Raw genomic sequence first — 21,377 nt, 5'->3', positions numbered from 1 at the left:
AGCAGAGAGCCCAATGTGGGGCTCGATCCCAGGACCCCAGGATCACGACCCGAGCTGAAGGCAGAGGCTTTAACCCACTGAGCCACCCAGACGCCCCTCACACCAATTTTAGCATGGAAATGGAAACCACCTAGTACGGAATCATAAGTTCTGGCTGAACACCTTTTAATCCAACCACACTCCTGCAATTAATGCCCATGAAATTATTTCAGAATGATGTTTGAGTTAGAGTTGAAAAAAAAAACTCCTTAAACTCTCCCCAACAGACTTGGCTTTATTGTGATGTTCTTTCAAAGCTGGTTATTTTCTTTTAAAGATAGGAAGCAAAAGAAAACCATGAAGGTACTCAAACACGATATTTAAAATCAGCATGATTCTGTTACTATTTTACACAGGCTGTGTTTCACAGATTTGGTACCGTAGGACTCTTATGGGATTTGGATTAGTCCATACAAATAATGTCTGATTTCTGGCTGGTGAGGACTCCTCCTTTTCTGCCATTCTTGGACCATTTAGTCTCTAAAAGAGAGAGGGCAGGGGCGCCTGGGTGGCTCAGTGGGTTAAGCCGCTGCCTTCGGCTCGGGTCATGATCTCAGGGTCCTGGGATCGAGCCCCGCATCGGGCTCTCTGCTCAGCGGGGGGCCTGCTTCCTCCTCTCTCTCTGCCTGCCTCTCTGCCTGCTTGTGATCTCTCTCTGTCAAATAAATAAATAAAATCTTTAAAAAAAATAAAAAATAAAAGAGAGAGGGCAAAGAGCTAACCCATTGATTTATCTATTTCTTTCCTTCAAAAATTATTTGCTGACCATCTATTATATGTGAGGCATGCTGGGGATTAGAGCCCTCACAGTGTTGCTGTTCTCAGAGGGTACCTAGAGATCATCAGCTGGAGGGAAGGATCTAGCAGAAAGTGCCCTGGGAAATCCTGTAAGGACAGTTACTGTTTTCAATTCAAGATACTGGGCTCTTCTTGCTTACGGGGCTTCTGATGTTTGTTTCTTCATTTCAAGAAGAAATCTACTAAGTCATAGGTTTTGTTTTGTTTTGTTTTTTAAGATTTTATTTATTTGGGGCGCCTGGGTGGCTCAGTGGGTTAAAGCCTCTGCCTTCGGCTCAGGTCATGATCCCAGGGTCCTGGGATCGAGCCCCACATCAGGCTCTCTGCTCAGCGGGGAGCCTGCTTCTCCCTCTCTCTCTCTCTGCCTGCCTCTCTGCCTACTTGTGATCTCTCTCTCTGTCAAATAAATAAAATCTTTAAAAAAAAAAAAAAGATTCAATAAAAAAGTTAAAAAAAAAAAAAGATTTTATTTATTTGACACAGAGAGAGAGAGAGAGATCACAAGCTGGCAGAGAGGCAGGCAGAGAGAGAGGGGGAAGCAGGCTCCCAGTGGAACAGAGAGCCCGATGTGGGACTTGATCCCAGGACCCTGAGATCATGACCTGAGCCAGAGGCAGAAGCTTAACCCACTGAGTCTCCCAGGCGCTCCTAAGTCTTAGGTTTTTGATAAAAAAAGTACTTGGTAAGTAAGGAGCTTTCCAAACCACACATTTCTTCATCACTGTTAGAAGGAAGATCCATGGCTGCTGGCGAACCCCAGGGAAACGGACTGTTTCACCCTCCATTGCTTCTGATCCTTGCAAATGACTTTGCCCTCTACTAAAAACAAGCCATCTACTTTCTCCCGCGACACCGAGTTCACAGCTTGCAGGTTTTATGGCCAGAAAACGTATTCCCAGCGTCACAAGGTTTCTGCTGCTGCCCTGAGACCGCCTTGCAGCCAACGTGTGCAGCAGAGCCACTGCCACCACGTGGTGCTTGTAGGTAGTTCTGTTGCTAATCACACCCTGACCTTGGGGCTGCCTCTGTAAATCTGGCAGGAAACCGAGGGCACAGCTCTCTGACAAGCTTCAGAAGCCCTATTAGTCACTTCCGGCACGACCATCATATCTAACCTCCCTGTGGCCATTAAATAGGTTAGAAAAATCAGGAAAAATAGTAACCAGAGAACTGTAATTAGAGAACTTTCCTTTGGGTTTTCCCAAAGGAATTACTTTAAAACCTAAATTCCCCTGTAGGTAATTGCCCAGATACATTCGGGAGACCAAAACCAAATTGCTTACCGAGGCTTTTCTTTTCTTCTTTTTTAAAAAATTCTAATTCTTGGGCGCCTGGGTGGCTCAGTGGGTTAAGCCTCTGCCTTCAGCTTAGGTCATGATCTCAGGGTCCTGGGCTCGAGTCCCGCATCAGGCTCTCTGCTCATCAGGGAGCCTGCTTCCCTCTCTCTCTCTCTGCCTGCCTCTCTGCCTACTTGTGATCTCTCTGTCAAATAAACAAATAAAATCTTAAAAAAATAAAAAAATAAAAAAAAATAAAAATTCTAATTCTTAAGTGTTTCTAGAATTAGCCCTATTCTTCTTTTCTATTCCCAACATGCTACTCTGATCTCTCTCTCTTTTTTTTTTTTTTAAAGATTTTATTTATTTATTTGACAGAGAGAGATCACAAGTAGGCAGAGAGGCAGGCAGAGAGAGAGGAAGGGAAGCAGGCTTCTTGCTGAGCAGCGAGCCCGATGCGGGACTCGATCCCAGGACTCTGGGATCATGACCTGAGCCGAAGGCAGCGGCTTAACCCACTGAGCCACCCAGGCGCCCAACTCTGATCTCTTTTAATACAGCTGCATTACTGTGGAAGTTCTTTAAAAGCCATGTTTATCATGTCTCTTTCTTCCATAAAGACCTTAGTAGTATACCACTGCTCAGATAAGTTAATATTTCTGAACACTATATCATTATTACTCATTCCTGCCCTCAGGATAAAGTCCAAATTCCTAAGCATAGCATTCAAAAGGCCTTAAACACCCTGATCTTTTATTTCTTCCCTTAACTACCCCTATGTCTTTTTTCCAGTCACATGGGACAACTCTGCTTTCTGGACATTTCATGCCTCTGTCTTTGCCTTGCTTGCTGCCTCCTTCCCCTTTCAACCTAGAAAAATTCTTCTCCTTCAAAGTCCAGCTCAAATGACTCCTTCAGAAGTTCCACCATCTACATCTACTATCAGGAACAGACGATCCCCCACTACCTCATTTATACTGCTAATTCATTAGCATATGGAAGTGGAATACTGACCCTTTTTGAGGGGAGGAATCCTTCCTTAATCATTTTTGTATTCCCAATGCCTAGCAGGTAGTTAAGCACTCAGTAAATGTTTAAATGCAGAAATGAATGAATGAATATAGTCAGTCTTTGATAAAAAAATAGATACTAATGGTACCAAATTAGGATTTCTCTATCTCTCATATACTTCTCCTTAGTTTGATTAAACAGATAGAGGGAAAATATCCTACTTCAATCATTTTGCATCCGTGCTACTCTAGATTTAGGTTAGCCAGGAAATCTGACCTTAAGTCTGTTTTGGAGTAGATGCTTGCTAAAAACAATTTGCAGAATGCATCTTGAACAAACAGACGTATCTCTGCAAATAAGATCAGAAATATAAAAAACAAGGAGGCTGGACAGAATCAGAAACCAGGACCTACAACCTTAAAACACAAGGCACAAAAAGGTGACAGGCATTCGTGAAAGGTCGACAGAGCCCCAAGTCCACACACAGAAAGGATCACAGGAGTTGCAGAGAAAAGGCCTCCTTGGTCTTTTTGTTCATTCAGTCACCATGGTAATCCTGTAGGCGGGAAGAACACTGGTGACAACTCAGGTACGGAAGAGGTTTCCTCCTGACTCCAGCAGGTTTCAGTCCTAGAGGAATCTGCTCTGTGGGCAGCAGAAGACAAGCCCTTTCTTTCTATAGTCCTCACAGCAATGCCAAGAATTAGAAGATTTAAAAACTGGATACCACCTGGTGTTGGCAAAGGTACAGGGAAATGGGAACCATCAAGTACCACGGGGGCTGGAAGAATTTAGATTTGTTCAATCTTTCTGAAGAACAATTTAACAATATGTATCAAAGACCAAACATTTCAGTCCTAGGAATTTATACTAAGGAAAGCACTGGGAACATGGGCAAATATTTAGCTATCGAGATACTGCTATAGGGGCTCCTGGTTGGCTCAGTAAGTAGAGCATGAAACTCTTGATCTTGGGGTTGTGAGTTTGAGCCCCACATTGGGTATAGAGATTACTTAAAAATTTAAAGATATTACCAGATAAAAGATATGTACAGGTATGCTGTACATAATAGCAAACTGTGCCTCTTAGCCCGTAACCCTCATATTCAGCAACAGGTCATAAAAATCATGGCTTATCCAGGGGCGCCTGGGTGGCTCAGTGGATTAAGCCTCTGCCTTAGGCTCGGGTCATGATCCCAGGGTCCTGGGATCGAGCTCCGCATCGGGCTCCATGCTCAGCAGGGAGCCTGCCTCTCCCTCTCTCTCTGCTTGCTTCTCTGCCTACTTATGATCTCTCTCTCTGTGTCAAATAAATAAATAAAATCTTAAAAAAAAAATCATGGCTTATCCAAAAGACAGAATACTGTATACTAATTAGAAATGAATCATGGGAGGAAACTTAATGCAATAGAAAAAACAACATTACAATGTAAGTACATGGAGTATGAGATATATAAATTTTTTAAAAGATTTTATTTATTTATTTGACAGAGAGACAGAGTGAGAGAGGGAACACAAGCAGGGGGAGTGGGAGAGGCAGAAGCAAGCTTCCCACAGAGTATGGAGCCCGATGCAGGGCTCGATCCAAGGACCCTGGGATCATGACTGAGCCACCCAGGCGCCCCGATATAAATATATATATATATATATGTATATATATATATATATATATACATATATATATATATATATTTTTAAAGTGAGTTTTCTTTTTCTTTTTAAAGATTACTTATTTATTTGACGGAGAGAGAGAGAGAAATCACAAGTAGGCAGAGAGGCAGGCAGAGAGAAAGGGGGAAGCAGGCTCCCCGGTGAGGAGAGAGGCCGATGCGGAGTTTGATCCCAGGACCCTGAGATCATGACCTGAGCCGAAGGCAGAGGCTTAACCCACTGAGCCACCCAAGCGCCCCTGATATATATTTTTTTTAAAATAAGGCCTTTGTGGGGCGCCTGGGTGGCTCAGTGGGTTAAAGCCTCTGCCTCCGGCTCAGGGCATGATCCCAGGATCCTGGGATCGAGCCCCACATCGGGCTCTCTGCTCAGCAGGGAGCCTGCTTCCTCCTCTCTCTCTGCCTCTCTCTCTGCCTGCCTCTCTGCCTACTTGCGATCTCTGTCAAATAAATAAATAAAATCTTTAAAAAAAAAAAGGCCTTTGTGCACCTATATGAAAAAGAATGAAAAACTGTAATAAGTTAATAATAATTATTACTGGGTAATCCACATGGTATAAAATTCAAGGCACAGGGGCACCTGGGTGGCTCAGTGGGTTAAAGCCTCTGCCTTTGGCTCAGGTCATGATCCCAGGATCTTGGGATCAAGCCCCGCATCAGGCTCTCTGCTTGGCAGGGAACCTGCTTCCCTCTCTCTCTGCCTGCCTCTCTGCCTACTTGTGATCCCTGTCTGTCAAATAAATAAAAATCTTAAAAAAAAAAAAAAAATTCAAGGCACAAAAGGATATTCAGAGAAAGTAGGGCTTCCTCTTTCTCCTCCCAGTCTTCTATTTTCCCACTCCAAGGTCAACTATTATTACCCGTTCTGTGAAGATGTTGGTGTTAATCTTTAAATGCTGGGATAGATGGGGCGCCTGGGTGGCTCAGTCTTTAAGAGGCTGCCTTCGGCTCAGGTCATGACCCCCGGGTCCTGGGATCGAACCCCACAATGGGCTCCCTGCTCAGTGGGAAGCCTGCTTCTCCCTCTTCCACTCCCCTGCCTGTGTTCCCTCTCTTACTGTGTCTCTCTCTGTCAAATAAATAAATAAAATATATTTTTTTAAATGCTGAGATAGAGTGCTTTTCTGAGACTATTCCCTCTGCAGTACTAAAACATTCATGTTATCAAATGCCATAAGATATGACAAGGCTCTTATCCCGTTCGTAAGTAACCCCAATATTGTCTTGACCACGAAATACAGGAAGTAAAATTGTGTACTTTCTTTCTTCTTCTTTTTTTTTTTTTTTAAAGATTTTATTTATTTGTCAGAGAGAGAGGAGAGCGAGCGAGCACAGGCGGACAGAATGGCAGGCAGAGGCAGAGGGAGAAGCAGGCTCCCCGCCAAGCAAGGAGCCCGATGTGGGACTCGATCCCAGGACGCTAGGATCATGACCTGAGCCGAAGGCAGCTGCTTAACCAACTGAGCCACCCAGGCGTCCCTGTACTTTCTTTCTTAAAGAAAAAAGAGGACTTACAGGTACCAAAGAACAAACTACTACCAGCTTAGAAGAGAAAGAACAAAGAAATCTCCACGAAGCAACGAAAGGCGGATCGTCTCCAGCAGAAAGAGAACTCTGTAGGCTCCACTTTGTTCCCAAGAATAACCATACCCCTCTCTTTGGTACAGTAGTGTTTTCACAGATATTTTCCGCTATAGGGAGAATTGGTTTTGAAGGTTTAGCTTATTCATTAAATTCAGGATTGAGAGTTCTCAGCCAGCTGCTGTGTATGTGTGTGTGAGTGGGAAATGAAAGGCAGCACGAGTTCGGTTCAGATGCTTACAATCTACTTTGAGGAGATGAGGCACCACATACAACAGTTAGGCCATTGATTCTAAAGAATGATACAAGCAGGGCGCCTGGGTGGCTCATCGGGTTAAGCCTCTGCCTTCGGCTCAGGTCATGATCTCAGGGTCCTGGAATCAAGCCCCGCATTGGGCTCTCTGCTCAGTGGGGAGCCTGCTTCCCCCTCCCCCACCGCCTACTTGTGATCTCTGTCAAATAAATAAATAAAATCTTTAAAAAAATAAAAAAGGATGATACAAGCAAATGTCAGAATGTGGGGTGCACGCTACTGAATGCAGAGGACACGACACACACACACGTACACACCCACACAAACTTTTCACCTGAGTGGTTAAAATATCACTCTGAGAGGACAACCTCGAACAGTCTTCAGAGAAGCTTGTTTCACTCTGGTACCCGGATGCCGCTTCACCTTAAATGATGATAAAAAGTTTCAGATGTAAAAACAGCACATACCATAACTTGCCGTACCCGTCTTCCTACTGGCAGGACAAACTTCACTTTTGTGTTATGCAGAATGATTACGCTCCTTGTTTTGGGACACCCAGATTTCCTCTTAGAAATCATAACAATAGCAAACCAGAAACAAGTCAGCCAACAATTAGATCTCATTCAAACAGAGAAGATGTGCCAGCTGGGTAAAGCACTTTTAAGGAAAGGCACCTTAGAGGAACATGTGTAAAGTTTAAGAAGCAGTGACTTTAGTTGCACTTGGGAACTTGTAAAATGTGCTCCCCTACAAGACACCAACAGTTAGCTCATTTCTAGAATACGGATGGGGGCAAACACAAAAACCTGGTTCCAGTACCTAAGTCCGAATCCACACTCTGTTCTTCTTCGTGATTATCTTCTTCCAGACCAAGTTCCCTTTCATCATCATCTGAAACCAATTCCTTGTCACTCAGAGCGTCCAGGTTTTCAGACTGATGCCTCACTTGTTCGGAAGGAGGATCAAACATCAAGAAAGGATCCTGGGTATTTGTATTAACGGTCAAGTCTTCCAAAGCACTGCACTGTGAAGAGAATAAGCTCCCAGAACACCTCGTTTCCTCACTCAAGTGATGTTCCTGGGATGCCTTTGCTGATGGTACCCGGTTACTGAGGTCACTTAAACTACTCTTCTGTGAGTCTAGCTTCTCCTCTGTTTTCTTAGACGGACCCTCTGCGTCAACAGCATTGTGACTGGTAGACTGAGAAGGTGTGTTGGCTACTTTGCCAAACAGTAAGTGTTGGAAGCAGGGAAGCTCTTCCTCCTCACTAGACGTGTTCTCTTCTGAGGACTCTAATTTCCTGGCCCCTCTTTGCTGACCCTGAACCAAACGTGTATAGTCTAAAGGGCTAGGGCTCCTTCTGAATTCTTCTTTCTGGACATTTTTGCTAAAGACAGCAGATCTTTCCTTAACGTCACTTTCAGCAAAGCTGATTTTCCCCTTTATTTTGTCACCATTTAAAAGGTCATCGGGTGTCTCCGAACAAACCTGAGAAGCATGACTACTTCCCATAGGTTGTTCGGGGTTATCCGAAATTAGACATGGGGAGAAATCTGTATTAACAGACAGAACTATACCTTCATTTTCTCCTTGCCTTTTCATTTCTGGATCTTTACAATTCCTTACAGGAAGGCTTTGGTTACAGACTTCAGGTTGCATAAGACCTAACCTGAGCATGGCATTTAATTGAGGTCCCCGGTTTCTACCTAGTTCTGCCTGCATGTTTTCTCCACTGGAAATTACTTCATTAGTACTAGAGCCTACTTCATTCGTACTGGAACCTACTTCATTAACACTGCTTGAGCTGACTTCTCTCAACGAGCTTTCTCTAATGTTATTTTGGCTAATCGTGCTCACTGTACTCTGAATGACGCTTTCATTTCCCACTGCTCTTTCTGGTGACATTGAATGCTGCTCAAACCTTTCTTCTGATGGGTCTTTGTTACATAGAGTTTTAATACCTGATCTGATGGGAGGAAGTGGTGGTATATGATAAGGGTTTTGGGAAAATCCACGGTTATTTGCAATAAGGAGGTCAGTTTCCTTGCCTCTGAACTGAGATGACTGACAAAGGCTAGAGCCTCCTTTGAGGCTACATTTGGCATAATCATCTGGCTTCTGAACTTTCTGACTAACTGCAGAAAAGCCTGCCATTGCAGGAACTGCCTGCGCATGCTTGATTTCAGACTCTTGCCTTCCCTGATTCTCTTCTTTTTGTCCACATTCAGGAGTGACTTTTGGACTTTGTTTCCTTAAGGCCCGGGAGTGGGCACAGACCACTGCACAGTCGTTTTCTGGATCTCTTGGATTTGAAAACAGAGCAAATGACTGACGGTTTGAAACCTTGAATGTGTTGCGTAAATACTGTGTATCGAGCTCACTCTCTTCCATTTCTATGCTTGTCTCCTGAGTGTGGTTATCTTCGCATGTCAGTGGATCCGCAAAGCCCTCTGGGCCGTTTCTAGTATCTTTAGAACAACTGTGGATAGTTTCCTTGGGGTGTTCAATTCCTGTGCACAGACTCGCACGTTGATTTGGTGTGGTTTTTGCCTTCCTTACGGTGTCGGCTTCCAGTAACGAGATACTGTCCTGAGTGCCACAATCAGTATCAGGTACCAAGGAAACACTGGTATTCTCTACAGATCTTTCAATTTGCAAACCTCTTCCTCCACTCAGTAGCAGCTCTTTGGGATCTCTGGTACTACCAGACACTTGAGTCGTTCTTCGGCTCTCTTCTATGTCTTCTCTTCGGAGGCTAGGGTGGACAGACTCTTGAGGTTTATTAGAACTTGAACAGTTAGCCAAACACCCAGGTACCTTTGTTAAACTCAGCTCTGGAAAAGCATGACTGGCAAATCTCTTATGTATCTGTTCGCCTGGCTTCCTGCCCTTCTTGGGTCCAGCTGCAGGTTCTTCCTCTTCCAGGAGCTGAAGCGTTTTGCTGCGTCTGACTGGCATTTGGTCCGCAGGTTGTCTCTTTATCTCCTCACTGCTAGAACAGCTATCGATCTGCAGTTCGCTGCGATCAGGTGGGCTTGGATTTTGACTGACTACGAATTCAAGCGCACAGCCGTGCCTGGTGGAGGACTTCCTCCGCAGCCTGTTCTTCTTAAGTGCTTTTGAACCGGAGCTATTTAATTCCAGTTCCATCTTGCTTATACTGCTGCTCAGCTCTGCTCTGCTTCGGAAAGCAGAATCTTTTTCCAGGGATTCTGTTGGGTTAGCATTTTTCTCGGTCTGAACATAATCACCTTTTATTTCATCCTCCGGACTATTATTTCTAATCTTCGTCACGTGACTACTTCGCTCGAGTTGGTCAGTTCCCTCAACTAGCTTTTCGGGAGTCTTTGGAACGACGGCCAGATCTACTTTCTTGATAAAATCCTCAGGACGAAGGCCTGCTGTAGTTCTCCTTTTACTCTTTGTTTTACTCGTGAGGGGATGAGCTTGCGCTGTCTGAGGTTCTACAGCACACGCTCCTATAAGCAGATCTTCGCTCGTGTGGCTCACGTTAAGGAGGCTTGCCTTCCTCCGGTAGGTTTTCCCAAATATTTTATCTTCGATGTTACTCTCTACTGACTTGGTGTGGACTCTTTCCCGTTCACGTATCAGAGCATCCTGAGGCTCACTGGCCATTAAGTCTATTTTCTCAGAGGAACCGGAACATATGTGCACTTCATTTGGAACTTCTACTGCACCAGCTACTTCGGTCTTCGATTCAGATCCCCCGTCATGTGAGTCATCATCGGAAGTTAACATTTCATCGCTTCTGGAAAACCACTCATTCACTTTCTGTATGCTACTATTCAGTGTTATCCAAGGAACATCTTGGGAATCTCTAGGACTGTTAGAGCGTAGAGGTTTCTGCTTCTTCGGTTCTCTTCTCCCACGCAGGGGATCGGCTTTCAGAAGTACCTTTCTCTCTGTGCTGGGAGTCTGCCTATCATTACATGTTTCCTTACTTTCGGCCCATCTGCTCTGTTGGCTCCTTGCTAAGGCAGGCTGTTTGCTTTTATTACAGAATTCAGCCTTTTCTACATTCATTCTGTCTTTAGTGAGTAATAAACTGCTGTTCTCATGCTGTAATGAGCTGGCATGAGTATTTGTGCCACATGGCTCCACATGCAAGTTTGAAACAGAAATACCCTGATACTTTTCTGGATGCTTCTCAGTGGTGGTCAAATCTTTATTATCGGATTGATGGCGTTCACTATTTGTTATGTCCTCAGAAATTTCAAAAGCAGCTGAAAGCATACAAAAAAAACAAGGTGCTTAAAAACTGAACTATCATGAAGAAACATGTACACTTAATACAACTTGGGGGTGGAAATAAAGTACATGGCTATTTTTAGAGAACCTGACCTCATCAACCACCAAGTATACGAAAGACGTAGCTCATGCACTTTCACAGAATTCCTATTTATCTAGATTCTCATTATGTCCACCCCAAATACTTAATTTCAGAATTCTCCCTGTTGATAAACCACACCTCCTATTTCCCTAACCTCTGACAGTGGACTAAAAGCAGACTGGGAATGAGCTATACAGCACTCCGTTCTATCTTCAGACTCATACTCCCTATATTTAAATACTAGTGTATAAAAGATGAAACACAAACACATCAATTAAATGTAAAAGGTAACAACCAGTTACACAGGGTACTATTACAATCACATCAGCCTCGTGCCATTGAAACAGATCAGCCTGTATCATGACATTTGAGAAAGACATTCTAACTCTGCAAAGAGACGTTGTGAATTATAAATGTCCCAAATGCGCTTCAGAATAATCTGATTACGGTATAGAATCTACCCATTCTCTCTTCAGTGCCTGTTAAGTTGGGAAGACTTGTCATTACCCTTTTTTGCAGGATTCAAACTGGCTTCAGCCCTGGATCCTTGAGGGGTGATTTGTAACAACTCGTCATCTCCCACACTACAGAGAAAAGACAGAAACTTCAATGAGAAAACACTAGTTTTACGCTCACAGAGTTGTCAAATAAGCAAGATCAAGTATTTCAGCTCCTCTAGGTATGACGGCAGTAAGTTGATCAATTTGATTCACTTTTTGAAATTTGCACTCTGCTTTAGTAACTTCCAGCCAAAATCAAACGGTCAAAGACTGAAGAGAAACAATCATAAAAATCAGCAGAGTCGCACAGATACATTGCTTTATGGATGAGCAAAGGAGAATTAAAATTTAGGGGCGCCTGGGTGGCTCAGTGGTTAAAGCCTCTGCCTTCGGCTCAGGTCATGATCTCAGGGTCCTGGGATCGAGTCCCGCATTGGGCTCTCTGCTCAGCGGGGAGCCTGCCTCCTCCCCCTGTCTCTCTCTGCCTGCCTCTGCCTACTTGTGATCTGTCTGTCAAAAAAAAAAAAAAAAAAGAGAGAGAATTAAAATTTAAATGGTAGACAAACAATAGCCCAAAGATAGTAAAGGAAAAAACTCAACATAATTTAAAAGTGTATCTTAGGGGTGCCTGGGTGGCTCAGTGGGTTAAAGCCTCTGCCTTCGGCTCAGGTCATGATCCCAGGGTCCTGGGATCGAGCCCCGCATCGGACTCTCTGTTCAGCAGGGAGCCTGCTCCCCCCACCCTCCGCCTGCCTCTCTGCCTACTTATGATCTGTCTGTCAAATGAATAAATAAAATCTTTAAAAAATAAATAAATAAAAGTGTATCTTAATGAAAAAGCAAGAGCAAAGACACTTAAAAGGACCACTGGGATAGAGCGGACATTACAACAGAATGCAACACTGCCTCTGTGCTTCCCTTCCAGCTAAAAAACATTTCCTCCCAATGAGAGATGAGGAAAAAGTCATTTGCAAACAAGATCTGATTGGCAATGGTACCAGCATAGTTCAGACAAGCCATCACAGATTTTAGGGTCAAGCAATCATTCCTAAGGAAAGCAATATGACAGGTAACCCAGTTGGGGGATGGGTGGATAACAGATCATTGTATAATTCATGTAGACAAAGCTTGAGAGATAGATGGAATTAAGGAACAGAAAAATAATTGAAAATGAAGTCCTTTAATATTTTCTTTTCTTTTTTTTTTTTTTTAGACTTTATTTATTTGACAGAGAGAGATCACAAGTCGGCAGAGAGAGGGGGGGAAGCAGAGAGCCCAACGCGGGGCTCCATCCCAGGACCCTGGGATCATGACCCGAGCCGAAAGCAGAGGCTTTAACCCACTGAGCCACCCAGGCGCCCCCCTTTAATATTTTCATGAGCCAAAATACTACTGTGCACGAGGAACTAAGTTAGACACAACCATCTGCTGGAAGCAAGTCTGAGCAGAATTCTGTTTATACTCTTCTGGACTCCACTAAGACATGTTGTCTCACTTATAAAAAGTAAACGACCTCTAAGGTCTATTCCAATGCCATGATTCTAACCTAAATACCAATCCTTAATATTTATTAACTAAATACAAAAATGCCAACTTCACAGACAAAGGCTCTCTTTAACTCACCTGCAGTAACTTGCCTTATTAACTGTATCTTCAGAAGAATCAGATCCTAAAAAAATTCCCCAGATAACAAATCAGTAATAGGATTTTTACTGAAAGGATTTTTACTGTAAGGGTTAAAGTCATGAGATGTACTTGTTGCACGACAGATATTCATTCAAGAAATATTACCGCACACTATGTATAAAATCTGCAGACATGATGAAACATATGGCAGGTAACACAGAGACGTGGTTACAAGCATGGGCTCTGATGCCAGAATTCCCAAGTTTGAATTACAGCTCTGCCACTTGCTATCTTTGTTATCTCGACAAAATGTCTTAACCTCCGTGTGCCTCTATTTGCTCATGGGCAAAATAAGTACAATAATATTAACAACCTCAGGGGGTTGCCGTGAGTTACGGCAACATGAGTTGTTACATGAGTTACGCAAATAAGTCCCAACAGGGTCTGGATGTCGGTGAGTTCTCCTAAATACTATTTTTATGACAACACCTGTTGTCTCGGGACTTATGATCTTCAAGCAGGGAAAAAACATATAGGTAATTTCAAGAGAATCTGGTAAGTGCTATGGTAGACATATGGTGGTGCTTGGCAGCCCAAAGAAGGTCACTCTTCCCAATTATAAATGCATTCTAACAGGTAAGACAATTAGAGAGACCTGTTTGAACTGAGCTCCGGTCTTCTTAAAAGTCTTCCTTTAAAAACAAAACAAAACAAAAAGTCTTCCTAGTCTAGTACAATGTATCCTGGATCCCTTCAAATGCTGTGGCCATCCCATCATGTTATTTCTTATCCCTATCTCCATCCTCCCAAAGCATGTTTACACGTTATAATCAAGACACACTTCCTTTTGCTCTCTTTATAAAATAAGGGTCTTGTTTTACAAAGCAGTGAGTGCTACATCGTTTACACTATTTGTAACACACCGTAAGGCTAGGAAAATAAAATTATTTTATTTCCACTTCCCAAATTTCCCTGACATTGTATAAATTATGAGGCTTTTGGTATAACTGTAAAACCACAATCTAGCAACTATCATTCTAAACTTACAAAATCTGTGTCTCTTACCCAATTCAATGTAGACAGACTTATTCTGAGGCTGTATCTGCTGCTTTGTCCTCAGAGATCTCACAATTCCAAGGTCAGAGAGTTGGACACTAAGACTGGTTTCCTGCTAAGCAGTACAGTAAAGAATGATCAATCAATTGTTGAAACCAGCTCTGTGTTTCTTTTCTTGAAGAGAAACTCCAGGCCATGGACAAACCAGACTATTATAACTAACTAAAATCTGACAACTGGAAAAAACACTTGGCAAACTACAAATCAAAATATATGAGTTATGTGTGGTTTAAATATTTTTTCCTCTCTGTGCTGTTTTAAACGTTTCTAAACTGAATATGTATTATCTATGTAATTTTTTGAAGAAAAGTGTATTTTGAAGCTAATATTTTGTATTATAGTATAGAAAGGGAATGAGAATCATTTAGTTTACATTTCTAATCACATTTGATAACAGGGTTATGAATAAAAACCCAGCAATCCTATGAACATTCAGTACAGGAAAAAATATTTAAAAATCCAATATCACTTTGATGAAGCTTTCCTTCTTTTTGAGTCCTTCAACATCTACTGAAAAATGAATACTGGTACGATGAGAACTATTATTTTTAAGATCTGCATTATCCATTCATATGCAAGTAATAACAGAGCAAATCACTGCATTTTCTTTGACAATTACACCTTTTAAGTTGAAGCAATTTTCAAATGGTAAAGACCGACTTTATTTCCCAGGCAACTTTTCAAAGAAAATAAATTAGAAGATACTTCCTCATGCCTGAAGAATTGCTGTGAGGTGATTATTTTAAAAACTAGCAAGCTCAAATCTTAAAGTCATCAGTGACCTCAAGGCTATTTTAGACAAACATCAGAATGGATAAAAGCACTAAAGCAGGGGATGGACCCAAAAGGTCTCTCTTGCCCACACTAGGTATGTGGACCATCTCTTGGCTCTTCCAACTCTTGACCAAGCACTTAATTTACTATCTGATCTTGTTTACTGCCTTTTTCTTAAGCAGTTTTTATTTTTTTAAAGGTTTTATTTATTGGGGTGCCTGGGTGGCTCAGTGGGTTAAAGCCTCTGCCTTCAGCTCAGGTCATGATCCCAGAGTCCTGGAATCGAGCCCCGCATTGGGCTCCCTGCTCAGCAGGGAGCCTGCTTCCCTTCCTCTCTCTCTGCCTACTTGTGATTTCTGTCAAATAAAGAAATAAAAATCTTTAAAATTAAAAAAAAAGATTTTATTTATTTATTAGCAATCAAGCAGGAGGGAGAGGGAGAGAGAATCTCAAGCAGACTCTGCATTGAGCACAGAGTCCAATGTGGGGCTTGATCCCATGACCCCAGATCATGACCTGAGCTGAAACCAGTATTCGGACACTTAACCGACTGAGCCACCCAGGTGGCTCTGACTTTTTATGTTTACTGCTTTTTTATGTAAGTCCATGTTAACTATTTACAAACCCATGTTTACTGCCTTTTTATATAAATCCATGAGCATCTAGCACCTTCACTAATTCAAAATGCTCAGTCAAGAGATGTTACCAGAATAAATGAAAATGGCTTTACCAAGGTGGGGTTTTCAGGTTCACTCTGTCGAAGTCTTTTGGCACGGTTTCGATAGCCCATACTTTGGATAATAGAAACTTCCTCCTTTAGGTGCTCAGGAGAGTTATTTTCTTTTTTTGAAAAATTATAGCTGTTTGCAACTATGAATTACAAAGGAAAATGTTATTATTATAGTTTAAAACAATACAGTAACTGTATCAAAGAACCAAAAGAAATCCTGTGTATGAGCTCTCTGGTTTGTTAAGACAATGCATTAAAGCTTACCTATCATTTTTTTAATCTACTTTGGAAAGTCTACTCCTAGGAAACACACAGACTGTCAAAATTATTTCTAATCTTTTTCTTCCTACTTCAGTACTAACATATTTGTGTATTAATATCATATTTCATTAAATCCAAGGTACCAATGATGCAAGACACACAATTATTTTCTGGGCCACTTAGAGAGAAAACATACTAAATTAACAATGGCACACCACAGGTGGTAAATTGCTCCCAATTTTGGAGATGCTAAACTGTGAAAAATGTGTATCTCAGGACTTATAAAATGAGGTGTGAGATCAGTGGGAATGACTTAAAAAATAAATCACAGATAAAGACTTAAAATTAACCTAGACCAAAAGGTGTTATTGCCTCTTCACAGAGTAACTGTGAAAACTTCCTGAGTTTTAATGGACAGCCACTTGTGCTGGCCCCTGGGGCTATGCAACACTTACACTGCAATCCTGTGTCAAGCTCAAAAGCATGGATGATTTTCAACAGCTCTTCAACTAGTTGACTAAATCTTGTACTTTCTTGTAGGCTTCTGAAATTAAATTGTTTGAGAAACACACTCAGCAAAGGATTACCAACTTTTTAAGGACACTAGAATAAGGAAAGATATGTGAACAAAAAGCCAGATGTAGCAACAGTAAAAATACATTCAAGAAAAGAGCTATTAGTGACCTTACACTAACATCAAAACAAACTGTGTGGCAGGATTGGTTGTTCTCATAAATTAATTATTATTATTTTTTTTTGCCATTCAAGCCTACCCAAAGCCTGTAACTATCTAAAATACTGTACTCTGAATCGATAGTAGATATAAATTCACTGCATAGAGAACCTACCATTCTTAACAACTGAACCTCATCTACCCAACCTCCTAATTTGAGCTTTCAGGGATTTCTGTGAAATGATGACTATGTTACTTAAATGTAACATAATGGCCCATTATACACTTTCAAGTTGGGAAGGGGTTAGGGGTAGTGTAAGTCTCTAAGGAATTTTGGAAGCAAGGTATCCAGGACCTTGAGGGGGCTAGTGATTGTAAGGAAAAGGTCCTTTATTACTGTCTAATAAAACCTTAGTCATGAGACTCTTCAGATGAATATCAGTGGGTCATATGCTTGGCAGATGATTGCCAACATGGATCTTGGAGGGTAGAGATAAAGGAATTTTTATATGTTAAAGTAGACTTAAAAAGATCCTGGGGGGTCAGGCTAAGATTGCCATTTGCCCTTAGCAAAGTGTCAACATGGAAGCAGTTGAGTCCCTAGAAGAATGTCACTCTGCCTGGTTCAGGGACTTGTCAATGGGCTGTATGTAGTAAGGAAGTTTAGTAATTTTTCTTCTGCCTTTGGTTTCCCACATCATAGATGATAATGTCCAAAGAGAAATTTTGGTTTAGGAAAGTTGTAGGACAATATAATTCATTATTTCCTTTAAATATCTAAGTGAGTGCCATGTGGCAAACATTGAAAAACAGCACTGACAGAGATAGAAAAAGTCAGTGTCCTAAGAGAACTTATATCCTGGTGGGAGGGACCCAAAATGTATAAACACACTGTGTGTGTATAATTAAGTAGAAACAAGCGCAAGAAAGAAAAAGAAAAGCAGGACCTAGAGACAAAGGGGGCAGAATGGTACATTCCCACGTTAGGTAAGACTGCACGTTTTTATGCCATTCAGAAGCATTAGAAAGAGGCAATGAATTGCTAATACCTTTGTGAGACAGACCTACCACAAAACTTTCAAGAAAATGACTTCAGAAATAATTTACTCTGTCAGCCCAACACTCATTTATACATTTTTCTACTGATGAATAGTTTGACAGGAGCACCAGCTCTGTTATGAAGGAATTTCTACTTTTCCCTACTGTTGAGCCCAACCTCCCATCACTACCCAAATTAAGTACCTTTTGGTTATATCGTTCTTACACAAAGGACACTTGGAAGGTCCTTTCCTCTGGTTGAGAAGTTTCAGCATACAAAATCTATAAATTATAAATGAAAAGAACAATTCAAGTTACTTTTTTTTTGGTACAGAGTACTCAAAAGGCAAATAGCCATGAAAAGATAATCTCACAACTGCCCTTAAGAGCCATTTTAAAGGTAATGGCAGGTGAATTACAACCAGTGGCTTTAATTGTTTTTAGATGCTGGATAAGCAGAAAACCAAACTACATAAGCAATGATCTATGAAAACTGAACTTACATGCATATGGCTGACTGTTATGATCAAATAAAACTTATTAAAAAGTCAATATGGCATATTTAATGATAGATTCCTAATTATTTCCCGCTGAATAATGAGATATAAATGATAAATAGTTTAAGTAAAATGATTATAATTAAAAACTCAGCACGTCACTACAAGGCTACAGTAAATCAAGACAGGTTGTTGGCATAAGGACAGACACACATGGATGAAACAGAACGGAGAATACAGAAAAACCCATCTATCTGAGGTCAATTGATTTTCAACAATGGCACCAAGACAATTAAATAAAAAAAGAATAGTGTACCAACAAATATAGTGCCGGGACAACCAAATAGTCACATGCAAAAAGAAGAAGCTAGAATCCTAACACACAATCCAAGAAGTTGACTCAAAATGGATCACAGAATTAAATGTGAAAACTAAAACTATAAACCATTTGACCTTGGGTTAAGCAATGATTTCTTTCTTTTTTATTTTTTTAAGATTATTTATTTATGGGGCGCCTGGGTGGCTCAGTGGTTTAAAGCCCCTGCCTTTGGCTCGGGTCATGATCCCAGGGTCCTGGGAACAAGCCCCACGTCTGGCTCTCTGCTCAGCGGGGAGACTGCTTCCCTTCCTCTCTCTCTGCCTGCCTCTCTGCCTGCTTGTGATCTCTGTCTGTCAAATAAATAAATAAAATCTTAAAATATATATATATATATATATATATATTTATTTATTTATTTGACAGAGAGAGAGAGAGAGAGAGAGAGAGAGAAATAGATCACAAGTAGGCAGAGAGGCAGGCAGAGAAAGAGAGGGAAGCAGGCTCCCTGCTGAGCAGAGAGCCCGATGTGGGGCTTGATCCCAGGACCCTGGGATCATGACCTGAGCCCAAGGCAGAGGCTTTTAACCCACTGAGCCACCCAGGCGCCCCCTTTTTTAAAGATTTTATTTATTTAGGTAACAGGTTTTAAAAAGTAGCACCATGCTCCTCCTCATTTGTGAGTATACAGTTCAATGACTTTTAGTAACTTGATGGAGTTGTACAATGATCCCCACAACCCAGTTATAGGACTTTTCCATCAAGCAACTGACATGCTCTCTGTCAAAAAAATAAATAAAAATTTTTTTTTAATTAAAGATTTTTATTTTTACTTATTTGACAGAGAGAGACACAGCGAGAGAGGGAACACAAGGTGGAGGAGTGGGAGAGGGAGAAGCAGGCTTCCTGATGAGCAGGGAGCCCGATGTGGGGCTTGATCCCAGGACCCTGAGATCATGACCTGAGCCAAAGGCAGAGGCTTAACCCACTGAGACACCCAGGCGCTCAAGCAATGATTTCTTAAATACACAAATAACCAAAGGAAAAAATAGATACATTAATACATTGAAGCCACCCAGGTGCCTCTGAACTAAATCAAACTTAAGAACTTCTGTGCTACAAATATTATCATGAAGAAAGTGAAGGCCAGGGGGAGCCTGGGTAGTTCAGTTGGCTAAGCGTCTGCCTTCGGCTCAGGTCATGATCTCAGGGTCCTGAGATCGAGCCCTGTATAAGGTTCCCTGTTTAGCAGGGAGTCTGCTTCTCCCTCTCCCTCTGCTCCTCCTTACCTCCCCGACTCGTGCTCACTCTCTCTCTCTCAAATAAATAAAAATTTTTAAAAAGCAAAAAAGAAAGAAAAGAAGGAAGGAAGGAAAGGGCCAATCCACAGAAAGGGAGAAAATATTTGCAAATCATATACCTGTTAAGAGACTTATATCCAGCATATATAAATAACTTACAACTCAATAATAAACAGAGAAATAAACCAGCTAAAATAGGCAAAGGATTTGAATTTTCTCCAAAGGAGATGTACAAATGGTCAATAAGCACATAAAAGATGTCCAATATTATTAGCCACTAGGAAAATGCAAACCAAAGCCATGATGAGATGCTACTTTACATCTACTAGGATGGCCATAATTTAAAATATGTATTGCAGGGATGGCTGGGTGGCTCAGCGGTTGAGCATCTACTTTCGGCTCAGGTCATGATCCCAGAGTCCTGGGATGGAGCCCTGCATTGGGCTCCCTGCTCAGCAGGGAGCCTGCTTCTCTCTTTGCCCCTCTTCCTGGCTTGTGCGCGCATGCTCTCTCTCTATCTGAAATAAATAAATAAAATCTTTAAAAAATAATTTAAAAAAATACGTGTTGCAGAAGATGTGGAGAAACTGAAATCCTCATTCATTGCCGGTGGGAATATAAAACAACGCAGCTACTTTGGAAAACAGTTCGGCAGTTCCTCAAAAAGTTAAATACAGAGTTACCATATGACTCTGGAAGTCTGCTCCTAAAGTTTCTTCCCAGGAGAACTGAAAGCATAAGTCCACACAAAACTTGTACACAAATGTTCACAGCAGCATTACCCATTATAGCCAAAAACAATCCAAATGTCCATCAACTACTGAATGAAGAGACAAAATGTGGTATATCCACACAGTGAAATATTATTCGGCCACAAAAAAGAAGTATTGATATGCCACAGTATGAACTTTGAAAACATCATGTTCTGTGAAAGAAGTCAGACACAAAAGGTCATACGTTGTATGATTCCACTCATATTAAATACCCAGAATAGACAAATCTATAGAGACAAAAAGTAGATTTATGGTTGCAAAAGAGGAGATGGAAGGGGAATGGGGAGTAGCTACTAATGGGTACAGGGTTTCTTTTGGGGGGTGATGAAAATGTTCTAAACGTGGGGTGCCTGGATGGCTCAGTCAATGAGGCATCTGCCTTCACCTCAGGTCATGTTCCCAGAGTCTGAGGATCAAGCCCTGAGTCAGGCTCCTTGCTTAGTGGGGAGTCTGCTTCTCTCTCTGACCTTCCTCCCTTAGGTGCTCTCTCTCACTCACTCCCTCTCTCTCAAATAAATAAAATCTTTTAAAAAAAATTCTAAACATATGGGGCGCCTGGGTGGCTCAGTGGGTTAAGCCGCTGCCTTCGGCTCAGGTCATAATCTCAGGGTCCTGGGATCGAGCCCCACATCGGGCTCTCTGCTCAGCAGGGGCCTGCTTCCTCCTCTCTCTCTGCCTGCCTCTCTGCCTGCTTGTGATCTCTCTCTGTCAAATACATAAATAAATAAAATCTTAAAAAAAAAAAAATTCTAAACATAGATTGCAGTGATGGTTGCACAATTATGAATATAC

General features: G+C 41.7%; 1 protein-coding gene across 12 annotated transcripts in view; it reads right to left on the bottom strand.

The window, feature by feature from the left end:
• The window catches only part of BRCA1 (BRCA1 DNA repair associated), a 68,871-nt gene that overhangs the window by 29,666 nt on the left and 17,828 nt on the right, over positions 1-21,377 (bottom strand). For 6 of the 12 annotated variants that reach the window (XM_047706077.1, XM_047706070.1, XM_047706072.1 and 3 more), the window contains 8 exons: positions 17,903-17,980; positions 16,443-16,531; positions 15,727-15,866; positions 14,172-14,277; positions 13,104-13,149; positions 11,488-11,564; positions 7,448-10,873; positions 6,963-7,051 (listed from right to left, as the gene is read on the bottom strand). In XM_047706077.1, coding sequence (XP_047562033.1) covers positions 6,963-7,051; positions 7,448-10,873; positions 11,488-11,564; positions 13,104-13,149; positions 14,172-14,277; positions 15,727-15,866; positions 16,443-16,531; positions 17,903-17,980 — 4,051 coding nt within the window. The remainder of the gene's footprint in view (positions 1-6,962; positions 7,052-7,447; positions 10,874-11,487; positions 11,565-13,103; positions 13,150-14,171; positions 14,278-15,726; positions 15,867-16,442; positions 16,532-17,902; positions 17,981-21,377) is intronic. The other 6 variants (XM_047706071.1, XM_047706073.1, XM_047706080.1 and 3 more) reach the window with 4 other exon arrangements.

This window comes from Lutra lutra, chromosome 16, assembly GCF_902655055.1.
Source record: "Lutra lutra chromosome 16, mLutLut1.2, whole genome shotgun sequence".
Classification (NCBI taxonomy): Eukaryota; Metazoa; Chordata; class Mammalia; order Carnivora; family Mustelidae; genus Lutra; species Lutra lutra.
Note: the sequence above shows the minus strand (reverse complement) of the source record. Positions and strands in the feature narration are given on the sequence as shown.